General features: G+C 40.4%; 1 protein-coding gene across 24 annotated transcripts in view; it reads right to left on the bottom strand.

Annotated features, from left to right (window-relative positions):
* Positions 1–18,813, bottom strand: part of CLASP2 (cytoplasmic linker associated protein 2) — a 141,807-nt gene extending 122,994 nt beyond the window's left edge. For 5 of the 24 annotated variants that reach the window (XM_083826498.1, XM_083826465.1, XM_083826467.1 and 2 more), the window contains exons 1-2: positions 18,327–18,800; positions 10,559–10,637 (exon numbers count right to left, since the gene is read on the bottom strand). In XM_083826498.1, the coding sequence (XP_083682624.1) occupies positions 10,559–10,637; positions 18,327–18,506 (259 nt within the window). In that variant the 5' untranslated portion in view covers positions 18,507–18,800. Of the gene's footprint in view, positions 1–10,558; positions 10,638–17,454; positions 17,529–18,326 lie in introns of those variants that run through there. The other 19 variants (XM_083826469.1, XM_083826495.1, XM_083826466.1 and 16 more) reach the window with 10 other exon arrangements.
* Positions 18,814–19,796: the final 983 nt, after the last annotated feature.

Raw genomic sequence — 19,796 nt, 5'->3', positions numbered from 1 at the left:
AATGATAATGATAACTAAGCAGTACTGGCGCCAGAAAAAGAAAGGGAAAAGAATAAGTGATTCAGAAGGTCTCCTCAGTCCTCTGCTTCTACATAACAGTATTAAACCCCCCAGCTGTTTCTGAAGTGTGATTACTGCTGGACAAATACATTGCTGAATTCTGAATTTTTCCTCCTACTGTATCTGAACACTTTCTAATCGTTATAATCTAAGCACTTAATTCAACCGGCTCTGGATATTCCACTGATGTCTTTAGCTATCACTATCAAGCTTTTGCATTTTTCATCTATTTTTTCCTTCCCTTTCTGCTCTGAATAAGTTATTATAGCTGTCTTCATTGTACACTGTGAAAAGAAAGGGTGTGTGTGTGTGTGTGTGTGTGTGTGTGTGTGTGTGTGTCCCTCATTTTGTGAACACAGAAGAAACGTCCAGAACCTCAGAAGTCAATTTTGGGAGTACACAGCTGACCCCTCCTAAACTTCCATTCACGAAACAAAAATAAACACTGAGAAGCTGTTCCAAGCAGGGCAGCATAGTGAATGCCTGTGTTGCTGAACACTGCTCTTTTGTGACTCATTAGCAGGCTGACTCAGTTCATGGAGCTGTAGATACCAGGGCTTTGCTATAATCACCAAGGCAAGCACAGAGAACAGCTACTAGAAGATGCTGAACAGAGATGAGGTCACTGTGTTGCACTAAGCTATGACACAGCCTGTGGATTACTAAACACGCCAGCCTTTCCTGCCTGCAGTCTTGACTTGTTTTCCCCCTAAATTGCAAGTTGCTTTAAGACCACGTATATGGCATGATGTATTCTGGTTGCATAAGACAAAGGAATACAGCTGTTGAGTGCTGGCAACCATCAGCTGGTTTTCAGTTTGGTAGTTCATCTTTTCTGACAGAGTAAGCTCCAATAGGAAATGATTTTGGTTGCCTACCCATAAAGTTTCAAAGTGCTAAACTAGAAGGGGATCGCCAGCAAACATATTTCAACTTGAACTCCTAACGTCTTCATCACTTGTTTTGCAAATGTCATAAATGTTTATAGCAAGAGCAACTTCGATTATTGCTTTTTCTGCATTGGTGATGAAAAATAGCCAGACAGTGTTAGCTAGCCTTTCTACAGGGAAGTGCGAAACACATCTCCCTACCCAAAAATTCCTAGACCATTTTTAAGATGCTTGGGTCCTCTTTAGCATCCTCTCTTGCTGATGCCCCTCTCTTTTCCTATACTCTAAGCATCCTTGCCTAGCTTGCATTCAGTGCCTCCTGGCCTCTTGCTCCACTCTAGTCCTGTCCAACCCAAGGCCACATAGCATAAGAAATTTTGAGTTCTTAGAAGAAGAAGCCCTTAGAAGAAGTCCTAAGCCCAAAGCAGCCATTACAGCTTAGCTTCAGCAACTACAGTACAATACGCTCTACATCAGGACAAGCCAACACTACTACTAGAAAGCAGCAGCTTTGCCTACTCACCACCCCAGCCACTGTTTCCCTCTCCCGGCTCAGTCCAGCCCTTGTACCAGTATTTGTCTGTTTACAAGCAGACCTGAGGACATACTGGGGCATTCCATCAACAAGACACCCATGTGTCCATCAAAGGCAGGAGCTGAGAGATATGTTGGAACTAAGTCCACAGGAACAAGCTAGGAGATTTTTTGGCACCTTAGGAAGTATATACTGGGTATTTGCGCACTAAGAGTTCATTAAAAGATTTTTAACTTGGTCACCTTTAGGCAGGTTTCTATCCTTACCAGGAAAAGCTTAAGTCATAGTTGCAGTACGAGAACACCAGAACTGGAGTTCCTGCTCTAAAAGATTAGAGCGCTATTACTTCCCAAAGAATAGGTGACCTGAAAACATATCACTAAGAACTTTTATATCACTTTTATCCCCCAACTTTATTCCAAATACAACTGAACAATCATTTTGGCTGGTATTTCTCCTTTATGTTTTATATGCTTTCTCACCAGCATTATCAAACTGATGTCCTTCTTCATGCTGCAGTGCACATGCTGCATTTGGTTGTTTCTGCCATCAGTCTGCAAGCTAAACAGTCTCAAATAGTCATTGGAGTTACACAAATGTGAGGATGGAGAAGTAGCATCATCTATAAAGGCACTATTCAAGGCAGTAGTATCCCAACTTATCCAGTGAAGTATGTTATCTGTCACATACAGCATGGATTCACGTATCCCTACTGTTTTATATTAATCTTACTGAGCTTACTTCTTCAATTGCCTGGTTTCTTTAATTTATTTCAAATGGATTTGGAAAACCCAGTAACATTTTACAACTTTCTTTCTTTTATTAATTTCTGCTGATAATGCAGAATTATTCTTTGCAGAGCCACAAAGACCTGTACCCCATTCTATCTGCCCTTGCACCACATTTTAGCATATTGTCAGTCTCCTATCACTACCAGCCATTCCACGGGTTTTCCTGTTAATATCTCGGCATTGTTATACAAAGATATTATAATTTTCTTCACTGAAGAAATCTTAAAGGTGTTAGTAAACATGCTCTATAGCACAGATTAATTGTACCTGGTCTACCTCCAACTGACCTGCTATCTACATCTGACCTGCTGTTTATTCCTTTTCCTTTCTAACTGCATAAATAGTTAGGTTTGTATTACATCCCTAACAGAGCTTGTTATCCAATTAGTTTCTTCTCTGTTGTTTGACTTCCTTTTCTTGGCTTGGTAAATATAAATAAATCTTCATTTATACGAATTCACATAATTATTTTAGCACTACTAGTTTGACAATAATGCAAGATTTAGAGCCAAGAACAGCCTGAAGAGTCAGAGTACAGCCTTGAGAGATTAAACATTTATTTCCTCTACAGGGACAGAAGATGATAAACAAGTAAATCACAGAAGTCAGCACCTAGAGTGGCACCCCGCTTATTTTTAAAAATTCTGAGCAGTTTTACTGTATGACCCCCTGAAGCAAAGAACGCCACAAGTAGCACAAACAATTTTCTTTTGTTAAACTTTAACAAGAGTTCCTTCTTTTACAACACAAATGTGGAGTTTTTCAGTGTGTATCATTGCTCACAACTCTCCCTTATTCCCTCTCTCTTGACCACTGCTCTTTGTAAGTGCCCTTCTTATGTATACCCTCTGCTGCCTACCCCTTTCTGTGAACCACCTTCAGAGAGTCCCTGTCAGCTCTACTGGAGTTGCAACCACAAAGGCTTACAAGGGGAAAAGAAAGGAAAAAACAGACATTAAGCAAACAAGAATATTTACCAAGGAAACAACCTCAGTGTTGGCAAAATTCCTGTTTCTAAAATGTCTAACTTATCTCAGGCATTAAAAGAAAAAACCTTGGGGACAGAAACAGAGATTAAACTTGGGCAGCAGTATCTTCTGGTTTTCTCAGAAACCTTGCCAGTTCAGGCAGCAGCACTAATTGGCTGCCAGTATTAGAAAGCTGTCAGCAATGGAGGCAGCCTCTGCTCTTCTGGGTAAGATGTGCAGGAGAAAAAATCCCACAGAGGCTCCTACAGGGCCTGCAATATGGCTGGTCTGACAGATCAAAGTCAGCAAAGGCTACTTCCAACCAAAGAATCTCTATCGGGCTTTCAGAGGTAAGAGGGCCACAGGGGCCTCACTGCTCCCCTTTTGACACTCCTCAAGATAAAGTCCGGTCCAGAGTAAGCAAGTTCAAACAAGAGCCATGTCAGACATTAATGTGCCTCTCTGGGTCTCTCCTGGAGCCAAGACAAGCATTTATGGGATTAATGAGATACACTGTTCAACTCCAAAAGCGGAAAGAAAACATACAAACACACATTTCTTTTACGATATAACAACTAATCTATCAGGGTCTCAGCCCCAGGAAACATGAGGAAAGAGGTTTCAAGTCCAAACAGTTTAAAGAGGTGCATTAGACCATCAAGAAAATTGGAAAATTGTCATCGTCTGAAATTTTTTAGCCCTAAGCTGGTTTTAAAAGAACTAGTATTAGTTAGAACAAAACAGAAACCAAGGAAAGCTATGATTCCTCTACTCTTATATTTAATGAGACTGCATTTTTAGGGGTCATATAATGAGGTGCCCATAGGCAGCAAGCAGATGGTACTCTAATTCACAGCCTATCAGTCGAGCATGAATCGCTTCAGGTAAAAGTCATTCTGATAATAATAATTGTTATGCAATAAATAAATAAATGCTACAGGAATGTATTCCAGACAGCTGGATTCCAGATAGGATGTAAAGAGCTTTAAACATCATAGGAGTTGTGTTGTTGTTGCTTTTTTTACAGCTTTAGAGAATCTGTCACCAAGACAAGAAAAGGCACAGCTTAGAACAGCTCTGACCATTACCTATGATCATTAACCATAAAGGGAACTAAAGGAAATTTAAGAATTTTCTGAGATGTTGCAGGAAGTTCATCTTTTTGTGAAATTCAGAAATATAAACACAATTCAAAACATCTATTCTGGGGAAAAAATACAAATAACTGAGTCTCCTTTTGCAGCCTTTTCTAAAAACAATGCAAACAAACAAAACCAACCATGCAAATAAACAAACAACAGAAATATTCAACGTTTTGTTGTTTAAGATAATCCTACAGCACACATCCAACACAGTGCTTCCTGAGATCAATAAAAAGTAAAACAAAAAGCCGAAGTCAAACTAAACAACTGACTTGCCTATAGATGCAACAAAGTATCTCTGAGGAAGACTTCTCTTACATAAATATAAAAGCCTACTTTGCATTTTGTGAGAAATTCAATTTGATTTTATTTCAAAGTTTTGTCTAACCTTTGAGGTTGGCCATACTTTAAGCAGAGACATAGTCCAGATGAACTCAAAGGTCCCTTCCAACCTAAATTACTCCCGGTTTTATGTTTAGGTTGATGTTTATCCGAATGTACACCCTGACATTAGCCTCAATTCTGCAATGAAATTAATAACACTAAAAAAATAACCACTCCATAAAACCTGAATGTCAATTATTTTTTAACACAATATATGTCCATGATAGGTCATGTTAAAAGAGTTTTTGGTTTTTGTATTGAGGGGGAAAACATTTTTCCATACATCATTAAAGCCATCTACTGAAGAGTCACATTGTGATTAAACTGCATATTTAAGCCTTTTCCATCAAAAAATGTCATTCATTAATTGGGAGAAAAAGCAAAAATTATTGTCTAAGTCTGCACTGATGCAATCTTACTCAAACAAATATTGTCAAATTCTTCTACTAAATGTTTTTCATCCAAATTAACTCAAAAATAATGCATATTTCCAAGTCCTTACAATGCTTTAAAATAAATCTGGCAACATACTTGCATGCCTATTTGTGACAAGACTGAAAAAGCATTCAAATTATTCTGAAAAGTCTAATTTAAAGGTTCTTCCATCACTTCTAGAAACCACCTGAGAATGAAGATAAACACTTCAAATTGGTAGTATAAAGCACAACAGCAATCCTCCAAAATTATTTTTGCCCACTGAATTCTTTTTACTATAAGAAGAATTTCCAACTTCTATTATATATATGCACATAAACTAATATACATGTCTGTCTCTGTGTTTAAAGTATGTGTATATATATATATTCAGCCTTTTATATATATATATATACACAAAATGGGTATCTGTGTTTCTACTTGTCAAATATCTTTCTTTTGATTTGTAAATTACTAAAACATATTTTATGGACTCTTGTAAGGTTGTTTGTGGAAGTGAATGGCAACATAATCATATCATAGACTAATGGATAGTTTCACATATGCAGAAAAATGTATCATGATACAATACCATATTAAAATTGAAACAGATTCTATATGCTTTTACTGTAGCTTTTATTTTTCCCCTTCTTTCAACAGCAACAAAATAATGTTGAATCAAAGTCACATTCAATTACAGAATTATTACTTTTTTCTTATATTTATCCAAAGCACTACATGACCTAAATTCAGAAAATGGCTTGTGATATCAAACACTGCAATTTTCTTGCAGGATACCAGCTAATCTTCATCTTGTACATAAGAAAAATAAAGCTCTCTGAATTACTGGTCACTTTTGTATGCCATACACCTAATTCTGATGGTAGAAATCCCCAGTGATGGTGATGGTGATAATTTAGGAAGACATGTTATTCCTAAAGTACTGAAAAGAACTAGAGGGCAGTTTAAAAATAAGTGGGATTTTGTGCTTTTACTTTTTTTTTTAAAACTAGTGAACTTCAAATTTGTCATCACAGAATATTAAAACGTAGATAGTATCATCAGGTTCGATATTTGAAAAATTCATGGACAAGTACATAAACAGTCGCCAAACTAAACAGAGATGGCTATACCCTCCAACATCCAATGAACGGGGATGTGAAAGCAGCTCTGAGGAATGGACTACCTATGGAAGCTCAGCTCAGGACATACTGCCAAAATAAGAGGTTTTGTGTTGGGCACAAGAACCACTGAATCTGAGCCTGAAAAGGACTTTCTTAAACCTTGTTTAGGAACCATACAGAATAGAAAAAGCATCGACAAATATGTAACATTTCTTCAGTGACTGTTCTCACAACAGTGGAACCAATGCAAGGAAAGAGGGCAAAATAATGTTCACTTCTAGAGAACAAAATTATTTCTTATATATAGTATTTTAATAAGGGATGCCATCACCTGGGGAAAAAAAGATTGTGACAAGGTCATTATGTACTCTTATGTAATCTTTTTTTAATCACAGAACTATCAGCAGTATTCAATCGTGAAAGATATAACACTCAAATACACCTTAATCCGCCCTATTTTTCCAGAATATAGCCCTCTACTCTTATGAATTAATACACAGCCTGACACCTATTGTTTGCAAAGTATTTTAGATCATCTTCACTGGAAGTACTAAAAAAAACAAATCCAAAATTTTTGTGTCCAAGCTCCTAGAACACTGATGTCAGCATCAGCAACAGAGAGCAGGCAATGTGGTTGTTCCAGCCACATAGCCCAGGCCACAGAAGGCAAAGGCAGGGACAGGAAGAATGAACCGCCCACTGTAGGAGAAGACCAGGTTCAAGACCAGCTAAGGAAACTAAAGGTGCACACTAATTAATGAATTAATGGCATATATGTTGACTGTAAAGATGGAAAGGATAATAAAGCCTTCACGTTCTTAGTGAAAAGCCTGCAATGTTTATGGGTGTGAATATTCAGTCACATCAGTTATTTTTTTTCTGCATGTAAAGAAAGCTATCCCCGTGATACCTGAACAGGAAATTAAACAGTAGGAAAAAATGTATTTTGCTATGTTATAGTGGGTAATATGCCGTTATATTTCCATCATTTCCTGAGTTCAGAATCATGAATACAAACACTTCAGGGTCACCAAAAAATAACACTCTTTTCTAAAACAAAGATACATTTAAATTTCCAGGTCTGTTGTGACAAAATATAGCTATAAAAGTGAAACTTCACATAGACTCTAAGATTAATTTTATTTTTAAAAAGGCAGAAAACAGAATAGAAAGGTACTTTACATATACATCTTGCTTTGCTATATTTATGTTGCCATCCTGATCTTCAGTGAGAATGCAAGTACCAAAAATGACTTACTGCAATAAATGAAAAGTGAACTGCCTTTTGAGTATTTCAAAGTAGTATCTAAATTTGCCTGGAAAAGTTCTATTATGTTTGTCTTCCAAAAATACTATGCTCACATTTATTTGACTAAAACAGAAGAAAGTAAATGCCTACCATACAAAATAATAGTAAGAACTCCTGTGGGGCTGTAAAAGCCTTGTTACTTAGTTGAATTTGCTTTTAACTTTCCCAACATTTGCAAGCTTGATACCACGATCTTTATTTTCCCCTCCTATCACCGGACACCACCCTGGACAACAGACCCTAAGTCACCATCACTGCACAAGACACAGGTTGTTTCAGCAGACAGTTTCATAAATATATTAGGTCAATTTTCAGGAAGCAGCAGTTTTACAAATAGATCATCAGTAATTATGAAAGTAATAGATGACGTAATAAAAACAAACACCATTATGCCACAAATACATATGCTGCATCTGAGCTGTTATGGCTTCCTCAATTCAAAAGCACTGCAATAGAAAGACAATGAAAGGGGCAACAAGAACAATAAAAAAATGTGGAACAATGTGTGTACAAGAAACAATTAGACCACAGAGGAGAGAGGGGAAATGGGCAGCAGAGAGGCCTGGAAGAGTTGTGTAAAATGAAGATTGGCATTAAAAAATATAAGAAATGATGGTTTGCCTTTTTAATAAAAGAGGTGAGCAAGCAAGAAGATACCAGAAAGCCAGTCCGAAATAAGAGTTTTGTAACACCGTACATAATTAAGCATCACTACATAGCACTTAAGAAGTCAAAGGTCTATGTGGGTTCAGGGACCAACCCAATAAAGCTGTAGGAAAACAGGGTGACAGGGGAGACACTGAAGGTAACCATCTATGCTTCATCTGGCCCTAAACTGGCAAGACTACTTACTGACAGCTGGCAGGTCATACTAAAGGAGTTATCACTGCAGTTTTGTCCTGTCCCTATTTTTTTCAGACATCTGCAAACAGATCACTGTCAGACTCGGGTCTTTGGTCTTACTGGGATTATGTTAAGACAAATCTACAAAGTTGACACAATATGATTTGGGAAACTGGTAGTTCTTCAAATTTTTTTGAAGGAAGCAGTTTTCTTGTTCACCAGTGTGCTTTTAATTACTCTCATAAACTCTGGATTATCCACACTGTCAGACATTTACAATAAAGTTTTTGTATTACTGCTTCACTGAAAAAAACTGAAAATAAACCAAATCTTCTTATGAGACTTGGTCAGACAGCTACCAACCGAACAGAACTCATCTTATAAATCCCTCTTAAAAAAAGTAATAAATCCCTCTTTAAAAAAGTAATTAAAATAAAGATTGTTTTCTGCCTTTACTGAGACTAACATTTTAGTGTCTGTTAAGCTTATATAAAAGTTGATCATGCACAAGGGTGACTTGCGTATTTAGCATAATGCACTCTATAGGTCCTGATTTTGGAGATCTCAGAAGGCTAATTTCAGTTGAGGGCACTATTTCTCAACTTTTCTAAAGAAATACTTCTGCAATACATGGCTTCATGTGTCTACTTACGCTATACAAGTTCAACAGTCACCCAGTGACAGTACATTTCTTCTTTTAATATAAATGCTACTGAGAACAAAACTGTAAATATTTATTTACTCATAGTCTCAAAAAAATCAAATAGGAGGGGAAAAAAAGTTTTTTCATTGGAGCTGTCTGTGTCAACCTTTACAGTTCGCTTAACACAAAAATAGACGAACTGAAGAAAGTTTTACAACCATTTAGTAAGATGGCTGTACTCTTAAGTTCTACACATCGCTAAAATACATACCAAGGCAGAGTAACACTCTGAAGTCTAGTATTGTTTGTCGCTACAAATGGGCACTATTCAAAATCAATATTCTGCACAGCACAATATGCCTCCAGTTCCCTTATGCTACTCCAATACAAAACCAACCAGCCGAACAAAACCCTCTGCAACAAAGTAGATTTAAATTCTGTAGCACTTTACTGCAGCAGAAAGAATATTCGACAGCATCCTGAAATATGCTTTCAATTAATTTAGTTATGAACTTGTCGTAAACTAAACTTTGTATTCCTAAACTTTCAAATTTTGCTGATTTCTCAACTACTAAAAACAAAAGCGGAAACCTGAAGAATAGCAAAGTTAAAATTTCGACAGACAATTTAACATAGCTATGCTTGTAGGAACAAGATACAAGACATTACACACACATTTTGCATAAGGACATTAAGTTAGGTCCTTCTGTTAAAAATAGCCAGTGATAAACCACCAATGTTAATGCCCTGCCCTAGCACCACAATCTCTTTTCAAGGACAGCAGCAAAATGAATTGAGCAGATTAGTTTGCTCATATTTCCCAGAACAACTATTTCAGAGTCAGGCACTCACAGATCCATCATTTGAAATACTCTTATTTGAGTAAACATTTCACCCAAGAATAAGAGCTAGCACTCTTTTTCATCCCAGAAAAAGTTTAGACTACTGAAAACTAGACTTACCTAGATAGCAGTTACCAAGCAGGAGGTGGACCACACACTCCCCTTAGACCACAGACTTCAGCAGACATAAAGCTCTAATTAAAATGATCCACAAATAAAACCTATAATCTTTAACGCAAGCTGAAGGTAGCACTTATGTTCTAACATCATTTTTAGACGACTGTCTTGGAGCATTGTAAGTAACTATATAGCATAGGAGTGGCAAGCAACTATATAGCTTGAAATTAATTACAGAAAAGACATTCCTGGAACCCTTAAAAATTACAATCACCACCTACAAATCAGTAATTACATGAAAAATGAGTATTTACAAGTTAATATAAAATTATTCAAATTCCAACAACAGCATTGAAATACCTATACATTTACATCCTCAGACATTGTTTTAAACTATGATTAGCTCAGAAAGCTTTCTACATGTTCAGCTACCACTGCTGGGGGTGGATGGGCAATGTGCTACCTTTTGGTCTTAAGAAAGTTACTTTTCACTTACCGGTTCCTATATAGGATTTAAAGCGTCCTGATAGTCTGTTGACAAAGGCACCTAAAACATCTAATCCCAGTAACGACACCTGTCGAAACAAAAGCATCAGATATACAAAACAGAAGACTAGAGATTTCTTTAGAATTTACTTTAAAGAAATTACAGACTTCTGTATGCAAACAAGCTGGACCACTATATCTTAAACTTAAAAAAGAAAAAGAAAGTTCCAGTTAGAGAGCTGATAATTTCTTAAGAGCTTTCATTAAGACAAAGTTATCAGCATATGTTTGGATCAATTATATTTACATATACTAGATCAATTCAGATTTTTCATTACTTCTCTTAAAACGGGAAGAAATTAAATGTTAGAAAATCAATGTTTTACTATTTGCAACTTCAAATGATTAAAATTCAAATGATGAATAAAGAGGACTAAGGAGCTGAAAGAAGCTCTTCATTTTTCTCTCTGGATTGTGTATGAGGACTGCAATTCCATTCCTCCTTTCTTTAAAAAATGACTGCCAGATACTGTCTATCACAGTATAAACTGTAAATCAAAATCCCTTTGAAAGAGGGACCAAATCAAAACCCCTTTGAAGCAGGGACCAGTATCAGGACAGCCATATTGCTTTAGGCCTCACCTCCTCTACCAGGCACCTAAGCTGCTGAAAGAAACATAAAACAGAAAACCTTACAAAAAGGGGGGGGAAGTTGAGGGTGACAAGCTGTTCCCAGACTCAGAAAAAGCAAACAGCTTAACAGCTTAAAACAGAAAACAAATAAAGCCCAGGTGTTACACGCTTGTCTCAATCTGGTTAACCTAGATCATCCACTGAAGTGATTGCATCTTTTTCCAAACTCCTGAGAGAACAACTCAGAGAAGCTAATGTTATCTTCCCTAGCAGTTCAGACCACACCATTTGTCTACCTGTTTTGTAAAATATAGAAGTTTTATTTCTTTTCACTTGGTCTTGTTCAAAATTCAAAAACCAAAATAAAGTACAAAATGCTACTGGAATTCTTTGGAATTCCCATATACCAACAAAGTAGATGAGACGACAATGTCCATTTATCTAGAAACAAAAACATAGTCACAAATGATCAGTTAAATAATTCTGGCAAGTGAGGACACTTCTCCGCCTTTATTATCCTGTGTACTGTTCCAAGACTTCATTCTTAATTTCCTGTAACTGTTCATTATGAACACACAAGCCTACATTGTTGAACCTCGTGGTTAACGCAAGCTGCTGCCCATGAAGGGGCAAATGCCCAAGACCTCCTGAAGCTTTGGCGTTTGTAATTTTCCCCACAAATACACAAGCAGAATTACTCCCTCCTACGAGCTATTTATTTTCATAACATTTGGAATCATGTTTTCTTCAAGAACAATGTTCTCTTAAAATCCTCATCTGTAACAATTGTCCACACTAGAGGAGAGGCCAAAAATAATTCGACTGGGGATGAATATGAGGAAGACCGGCCCACGTACACAGTATTGTATGACTCCTGATTCCACAGGGAACTAGACAACTAAGCCCTCCATAAAATCTAGGATCTGAAGCAACCGTAAAATTAAAAATACTTTAATGAATTTAATATTAATAGATCTCCATTTAAACAGAAGATAGAAAATTGAGTACAATTTACTTGGAAATTTACACATTTTTATTACATACTAACACAGAAGAGTATCCCTGGCTTAGATTACTATGTTGCTAACAAGTAACTGCAGCTAAAATGCAGGAGAATGAGAAAGCAAAATACTGTAATAACTTAAAATATAAATCAACTTTTATGGTAACATCAAGGCTTTCCATTAATGTTCTTTTCCAGATTCTAAAGCTACACAAGACTTGAGACAAAATCTCAATATAAAACGCGATGCCTGAAATAAGAAATTCTTTTTGAATATACATACTGTTTTCCTATGCACCTGTTTCCCAACTATGAGCTCCACCTTAGGTCTAAAGTGTCATCCAGTGCCTTTAAGACACCTTTTCTTCGTAAGTATTCTGTTGTTTATTAATGCACAAATCTGCAGCATCTCCCTCTGTAACAATGTGTACAGTTCCCTACACATCTGATTATATTTGTAAAATCTCTAGTGACGACTACTACTCCGAAGTGCAGCAGCTCAGAGATTAAAAATCAAGAGGAACACGACTGCATTTCATTACAGATTTTAACGTGTTTTCAGTCGTATGGCAACAAGTGTTCATGCATGTTCATACATGTTGCAACAAAACTAGATTTCACAAGTTTTCTGGTATGTGGTGACAACACGTGTTCACACATGTTCGCACATGTGACAAAATGTGAGCAGTCATGTTTTCAGAGTTTTCATGACAACACGCGTGTTCATGCGTGTTGCGACAAAATGCATTTTCACATCTTTTCAGGCATACAGTGACAAAATACGTGTTCACGTGTGTTTATGTGTGTTGTGACTAAAGGCATTTTCAAATGTTTTCAGGCATTTGGTGACAACATGCATGTTCAGTGCTCATGCATGTTCACCTGTGCTGTGACGAAAAGCAAGAAGACATTTCAGTGCTTTGATGACAACACGCATGTTCATGTATGTTCAGGTGTGTAGTGCTAAAGGGTATTTTCATGCGTCTTCAGGCATATGCTGACAACACACGTGTTCACAGGTCTTGTGACAAAACACATTTTCACACGTTTTCAGGCATACGGTGACAACACACGTTCACACATTCACGCATGTGCAAAATACATTTTCACTTTTTCAGGCTTAAGGTGACAACACACGTGTTCACACGTGTTGTAACAAAACGCACTTTAACGCCTTTTCAGGTATAGGGTGACAACACATGTGCATGCATCTTCAGGCATCTTGTGATGAAACATTTTCATGTGTTTTCAGGCATATGGTGACAACAGATGTGTTCACACGTGTTGTGACAAAACGCATTTTAACACGTTTTCAGGGATTTGGTGACAACAGGCATGTATGATTTCAGGGCCCTGATGACAACAAACATGTTCATGTGTGCTACAACAAGGTGCATTTTCGCATATTTTCAGGTGTTTGTCGACAACATGCCAGGCGTGGACATTTCTGAACATGCGTGTTGTGACAATACGCACTTTCATGTATTTTCATGGATGTGGCAACAACACACATGCTCACTCCTGTTCACACATGTTCAGCATATGGAAGCAACACGTGGTCAGGCGTGTGGAGGTGTGTGGCTGCAACACGCCCGTTCACCTCTGAGGTAGAAACACATGTTCACGAATGTTCAGGCATGTTGCAGCAACACATGTTCACACGCGTGGAGCCATTTGGTGGCAAGACATGTTTATGTGTGTAGAGGTGTGTATTGGGAACACTCATGTTCTCATGTGTTCTGCTGTATGATGGCCACGTGCCTGTTCATGGATGTGTCAGCAACACATGATTCCGTCTGTGGCAGTAACACAAGCATTCATGTCTGTGGAAGCCTGTGGCAGTGACGTGTATTTGCACGTGTGGTGGCTACACCCATGTTCATGTGTGTGGCAGCTACCCCCATGTTGACGCCTGTTCAGGCATGTGGCAGCTACATGCATGTTCAGGTGTGTGGTGGCAACACACGTGCTCAGGCCTGAGGCCTGAACATGTTCAGGCGCCCAGTGGCAATAGCCTTGTGCACACGTGTGGTGGTAAGAGATGTTTTCACATGTGTGGTTGAAATACGTCTGTTCAGACATGTGGCAGCAACAGCCGTGTGGCATGCACTTCTGCAGCTTGAGACATTTTTCCTCATATTCTGACCTGGTCCTCTGTCTGTCTCCGCTCTGCGTCACTGCTGCTCGCTCCTTTTTGTTCAAATGCCTTTCAACTTCAGCTCCCACCTCACTCACCGGTGGCCCTGGCTGTTACATGTAGCCTTGTTTCTTGCCTATTTGCCCAATTGCCATTCCAATTTTCCCTTTGTTACTGAAACCCTCAAGCTCCTCCTGCTGGCACTGTTCTGTTGAACAGAAGATACAACACACGCTTGTTATACCACATAAACGCACAAACACAATAGCCACTTTCTTGGTCATCCAGTATCTCTCCCCCTTCAGCGTTTTGACCAACAAACCCAAGGAATACTCTGCCTTGCAAAAAAACATTGAAAAAAAAATCTCCCGCTCTGACACAAGACCAGTGATGTTTTATTCTCATGTATTCACCAAGAACATCCACGTTAGTCCCATAAAGCCAGTGACCACATATGTCAGTAATAGAATGTGATAGAATGTGAATAGGATGTGATACCGTCAAGAATAAGTCATCAGTTCACTGCTTCAAGTGACCCCGAGGTATTATCACAAATGTTATCACTGCTCCAGTTTTCTGAGTCTGACAGGTATTTCTAAGTCTGAGGAAAACGAATACCAGTGAAGTAATGCTATCAGCCAACTCTCAATACTCTGCATCCGACTTCTCTTTAAAAAAAAATTCAGAATTCTTTCCCCTTCATTTTTTCCCCACTATTGTTCACAGCTTTGGGAAAATGGCCATTTAAAAAACACAAAATCATGAAAAACGTTTGGGTTGCAGCAACAAATCAAAGTCCCAGCCGATGTATAATAAACCCAATCGTAGCACCAAGATGCTAGGCAAACGATTTCCAGTTCAGTGGGCAACCCTGTGATTGTAATGAGGTCTGAAACAAAAAGGTTGAATTGTGCACCTCTTCTGGGTACTCCCTGGTGTTGACAAGCATCTTTGGAAGCTACTACATCGCTGGTTGCACAGTGGACATCCTAACTCAAGTCCCCAGGACACCCCTTTACAGACAGCCTGGGATGACAGCTCATCTCCCTCTCTAGGAGGCTTCCAGTGCTGTGCAACAAACTTTCACTCCATGCCATTCACAGATGAATCAATGCATGTTCTTAATCCCACCTTACTGATTTGTCAGCAGCTCCAGCTGGTAACTGCTCTCCTCTTCAATGAGAAAGATGAACGCAGACGTTTTCCTGATCAGCTTTCATAGTTTGTAACTACCAGTTGAGGTTTGCTTATTAAACTGCTATGAATAGCTGCAAACTTCCAAAAAGTAAAAGCACTATTAAACTTGTGGCAAAAAGGTTTTGACCTCTTAATTCAACACTGCTGATAACAAGTCCACGCTTGTTTACTTAACACCTCATCTCTTTTCATTCGTTACCAAGTCTGCCAAATCAGCCCTTCTGTTCCTATTTCCTCCAGTTGCTCTCCTCGTGTTTATTTGAGGCAGAAACTCTCATAGGATGTCGTGTCTTCTCAGACATAGCACAGAGCTGAACCGAGAGCTCCCAGATCTCTCCTCTTCTTATTCAGGATGTTCAGATGGAGCACTTCATGTAGAAGAATTAAGCTTTCCCACTCGGTTGAGTGGGAACAAATACAGTGCATCCAGAGCAAGTTATGTTAGTTAGTCCCTCATTATCCATACCTGTCACCTCCAAGAAAATAATGCTTTCTCTTGTAACTTTCTTTAAATATCCCCTGCTTGTAACTCTAGTTCGTCTAGCTCTGCAGTTCTGACAAATAAGCCAACTGCCAGCCATAATCATCACCCAATTAAACTGCCATGCCAACTGGGAGGGATTTATTACTTCAGGACTTTGAAGACCTTCAAGACAACGTAAGAAGAGAGATGTTAAGTAGGAATTTCTAGGAATATTCATTCCTCGGCAGACAAAAAGGCATCCAACAAATCAACAGAAATACCATAATTAAAAGCAAAGTTTACTGAAATATTTGTCTTGAGAAACATACAAGCCTGTGACACTCATTATCTTCTGTCGTCATTCAGGCCCAGAGCTTACCAACAAACTAAGACCTAGCATTTAAACATAGAACAGAATACTTCACTTGGAAGGGAGCTACAAAGATGAAGTCCAACTGCATGTAACATCCATGCTTGTTTAAGATGGAATATGAATTTTAGATGCCAACCACAATTCTCCACAATATTCCTTATTTTCATTTAGAAACATCAGATGCTGATCAACACCATCATAGACAGGGACACTGGAACTGATCTCAAACAAAACATCCAAGACCTTGTGCTGTTGCCATTAATAATGCATGTACAACATGCTTTGAAATGCAGTTTTGTATGTATGAAGAGCCACCAATAGGTGACACACAGAAAAGGAGACTGTAATAATATGGTAAGAACTGTAAGAGTTATTATAATTTATAGAAATCTACTTATTATAATACATCAATTACAGTTCTATAAGAATTATAATTAATAATTATAAGATTTCATAATAACCTTCGCAAGCCTCAATCAAAATATGAGGTTATCTGGACTACTGTACATTCCTCCTTTGTTACAACAAAGTACAACTGTACACAGTCCTAACATCCAACATCACTGTCACCTTACATCAACAGTGAGCAGAATGACCTGCTTTACAAAGATAAAAAGAAACGACCACCACAACACCTTGAAATTTCCTTTTCAATTCCCAATTTCATCAATTTAGAAGTGCAGGAAACAACTTTTATGTTATCCTACTGAGATAAGTGACCAACCGGTTCCTCTTTACACCTAATGATGTTTTAAAATAACTTGCCTAGCTTTCACACTTATCAACTGCCAACAACTATCCTCAGATTAAGAATTCAAAAGCAAGTAAATCATCTTTATCCAACCCACATTACTCCCTCTAACTAACCTGACCTTTAGGAACAAATTTGTTTAACAAAAAAAAAAAGCAAGATACATGCAAGTACAGCTAAGCCTGATCATTTTTAGGCCTCAAACTTAGAAGTGCTATGTGCAAACACTGCCAAGTACGCAACACTGTCAAATCTAAGGAGTAAAAATAAGCATTTCACGAACACACTGCCTTTGCAAGGTGTTCCTATGTTTTCCTCCTGAGACTACAGAAATAGGAAAAAAAATTACCATAACCTCAATGCACTAAGTCCAAAGGTCCTACGGACAACCGTCTTAGGAGACAAGACGGCAACTCACGGACTCTGCGCAGCAGGAAGGGCGGCTCTCGCCCAGCTGCCAGACCTGAGCTCAGCATTACAGATCAACACCGCCACCAGATGACGGGAGTGCAGACCAGGGACAGTTACATACAGCAACAAACGGAAAAAAAAAAGCACTAAGACGAATGCGATTGCCCTTGGTAATAAAGCTACATTGTCTACCGTTATCGGCTGACCAACAGCAGAAAAAATTATAAATATTACTCCCCCACATGTCCACTGTAAATACGGTTTTCCTGTATGTCAGCCAAAAGCACACAGGAAAAAAAAGCCAAACATGAATCATCATTGGGTAGCTATAAAAATACCGTATAACTTCTCGTCTTTGAAAAAGTCACCTAAAGGCAATAGAAAAACTTAAAATTTACAACTGGAACCCGAAGAAGCAATTCAGTCATTAAGTGGAGAAAAATATGAACACAGTGAAACAGCACTCCTTAGGGCCTGCAGGAAATACTGGCAATCCCAGGAAACATTACACCAAGTGCAGAGAGCCCGGCATGGGAAGGGAATGGGAGTGGTAGCAAGAAAAAAAAAAAAAAAAAGTAAGAATTACTAGCTAAGAAAATAGCTGGGGGGGGGGGGAGGGGGGGCAAGATGTTATGTGCTGCAATGTTTAGGCAATGATAAAAGGAATAGAAAGCAAGAAGTATTAACCAAAGCCAGGCAAAATTTCCGAGTCTCTGGGGGAGGAAGGGCAGGAGCCTGGGCCAGACGCCGGTCTGTACGTGTGCCGGTGCGTGGCGAAAGCGCACCCCGGGCCCCTCCCCGCCCCCGCACCTTGAAGTTGCTGGAGTTGACCCATGCCGCCAGCTCGTCGATCACTCTGTCGAGCCGCTGCGGGTCCTGCTCCACGTCCGGGGACGCCGCGGGGTCGCGCAGGTACTCCAGCAGCTCCTGCCCGACCTGCAGCCTGCGGCCCACGTCCTTCTGCTGCACCTGCTGACAGAAATGATCCATCCCGGGCGGCTCCGGGCCGGGGGCACGGGGGGGAGGCTCCAGCTCCTCAGCGCCGCGGGGCCCGGCCCGGCCTCCCCCGCGCCACGCCGCGGCGGGGCCGGCCCGCAGCTCGCATCCCCTCGGACCCCGGCAGCCTCGTCAGCCCCCGGTCCCCACCGCGGGGGAGCTCCGTGCCAACGGCCGTCCCCCTCTCCCCGCAGGCCAGGCCAGGCCGAGCCGAGCCCCGCAGAACCGCCGCCGCCGTCCCGGCCAAGTTGCGGCCCCCCCGCGGGCCAGCGCCGGACTGAGGGGGCGGGGCCTGACACTGGGCGGGGGCTCCTCATAGCCCCGCCCCTCAATAGATCCGCCCTCTCCCGCCCCGCCCACCGCCTCCACGCGGGTTGTGGCCCGCCGGAGGAGGCGCATGCGCAGCCTGCCCGTCCCGCTCTCCCCGAGGCGCTGAGGGGAGGGGCCCGGGGCTCTGAGGGGGTTTTGGCGGCCGCAAGGGGGAGGTGGGGTTCAGGGTGGGTGCGCGGAGTCTGTTTGTGGGTTGACTGCCCTAACCTCCGTAGTGGCTGGAATTGCTGTTTCAGTAACAGTTCTAAATCACACACTTACAGAATCATAAAGCTTGCAAAAGACCTCCTAGATTGCCTAGTCCAACCATCACCCTCCCACCACTGTCACCCACTAAACCATGTCCCTAAGCACCATGTCCAACCTTTCCTTGAACACCCCCGGGGACGGTGATACCACCACCTCCCTGGGCAACCCGTTCCAATGCCTGACTACTCTTTCTGAGAAGAAATGTTTCCTGATTTCCAACCTAAACCTCCCCTGGCGCAACTTGAGGCCATTCCCTCTAGTCCTATCGCTAGTTATCTACGAGAAGAGGCTGACCCCCAGCTCCCCACACCTTCCTTTCGGGTAGATGTAGAGAGCAATAAGGTCTCCCCTGAGCCTCCTCTTCTCCAGACTGAACAACCCCAGTTCCCTCAGCTGCTCCTCACAGGACTTGTGTTCCAGGCCCTTCACCAGTCTCAGCCCTTCTCTGGACACGCTGCAGGGCCTCCATGTCCTTCTTGTACTGAGGGACCCGAAGCTGAACGCAGTACTCAAGGAGCAGCCTCACCAGAGCAGAGTTCAGGGTCTAGAGCCCACCAGTGTTGTTCTGCTTAGGCCCAGTCTGTCCCCTGTGCCAGTTCCTGGGCTTACAGGCTGGATTAATTAACGGGTTGAATTAACAAACTGAGCGACCACTGGTGGCAGCAAGCTGGGCTGGCCCACAAGTCCTGAGGGCAGAAGCAAAGG

Source organism: Anser anser (genome assembly GCF_964211835.1).
Source record: "Anser anser genome assembly, chromosome: 2".
NCBI lineage: Eukaryota > Metazoa > Chordata > Aves > Anseriformes > Anatidae > Anser > Anser anser.
This window is presented reverse-complemented; position numbering and strand designations above follow the sequence as displayed.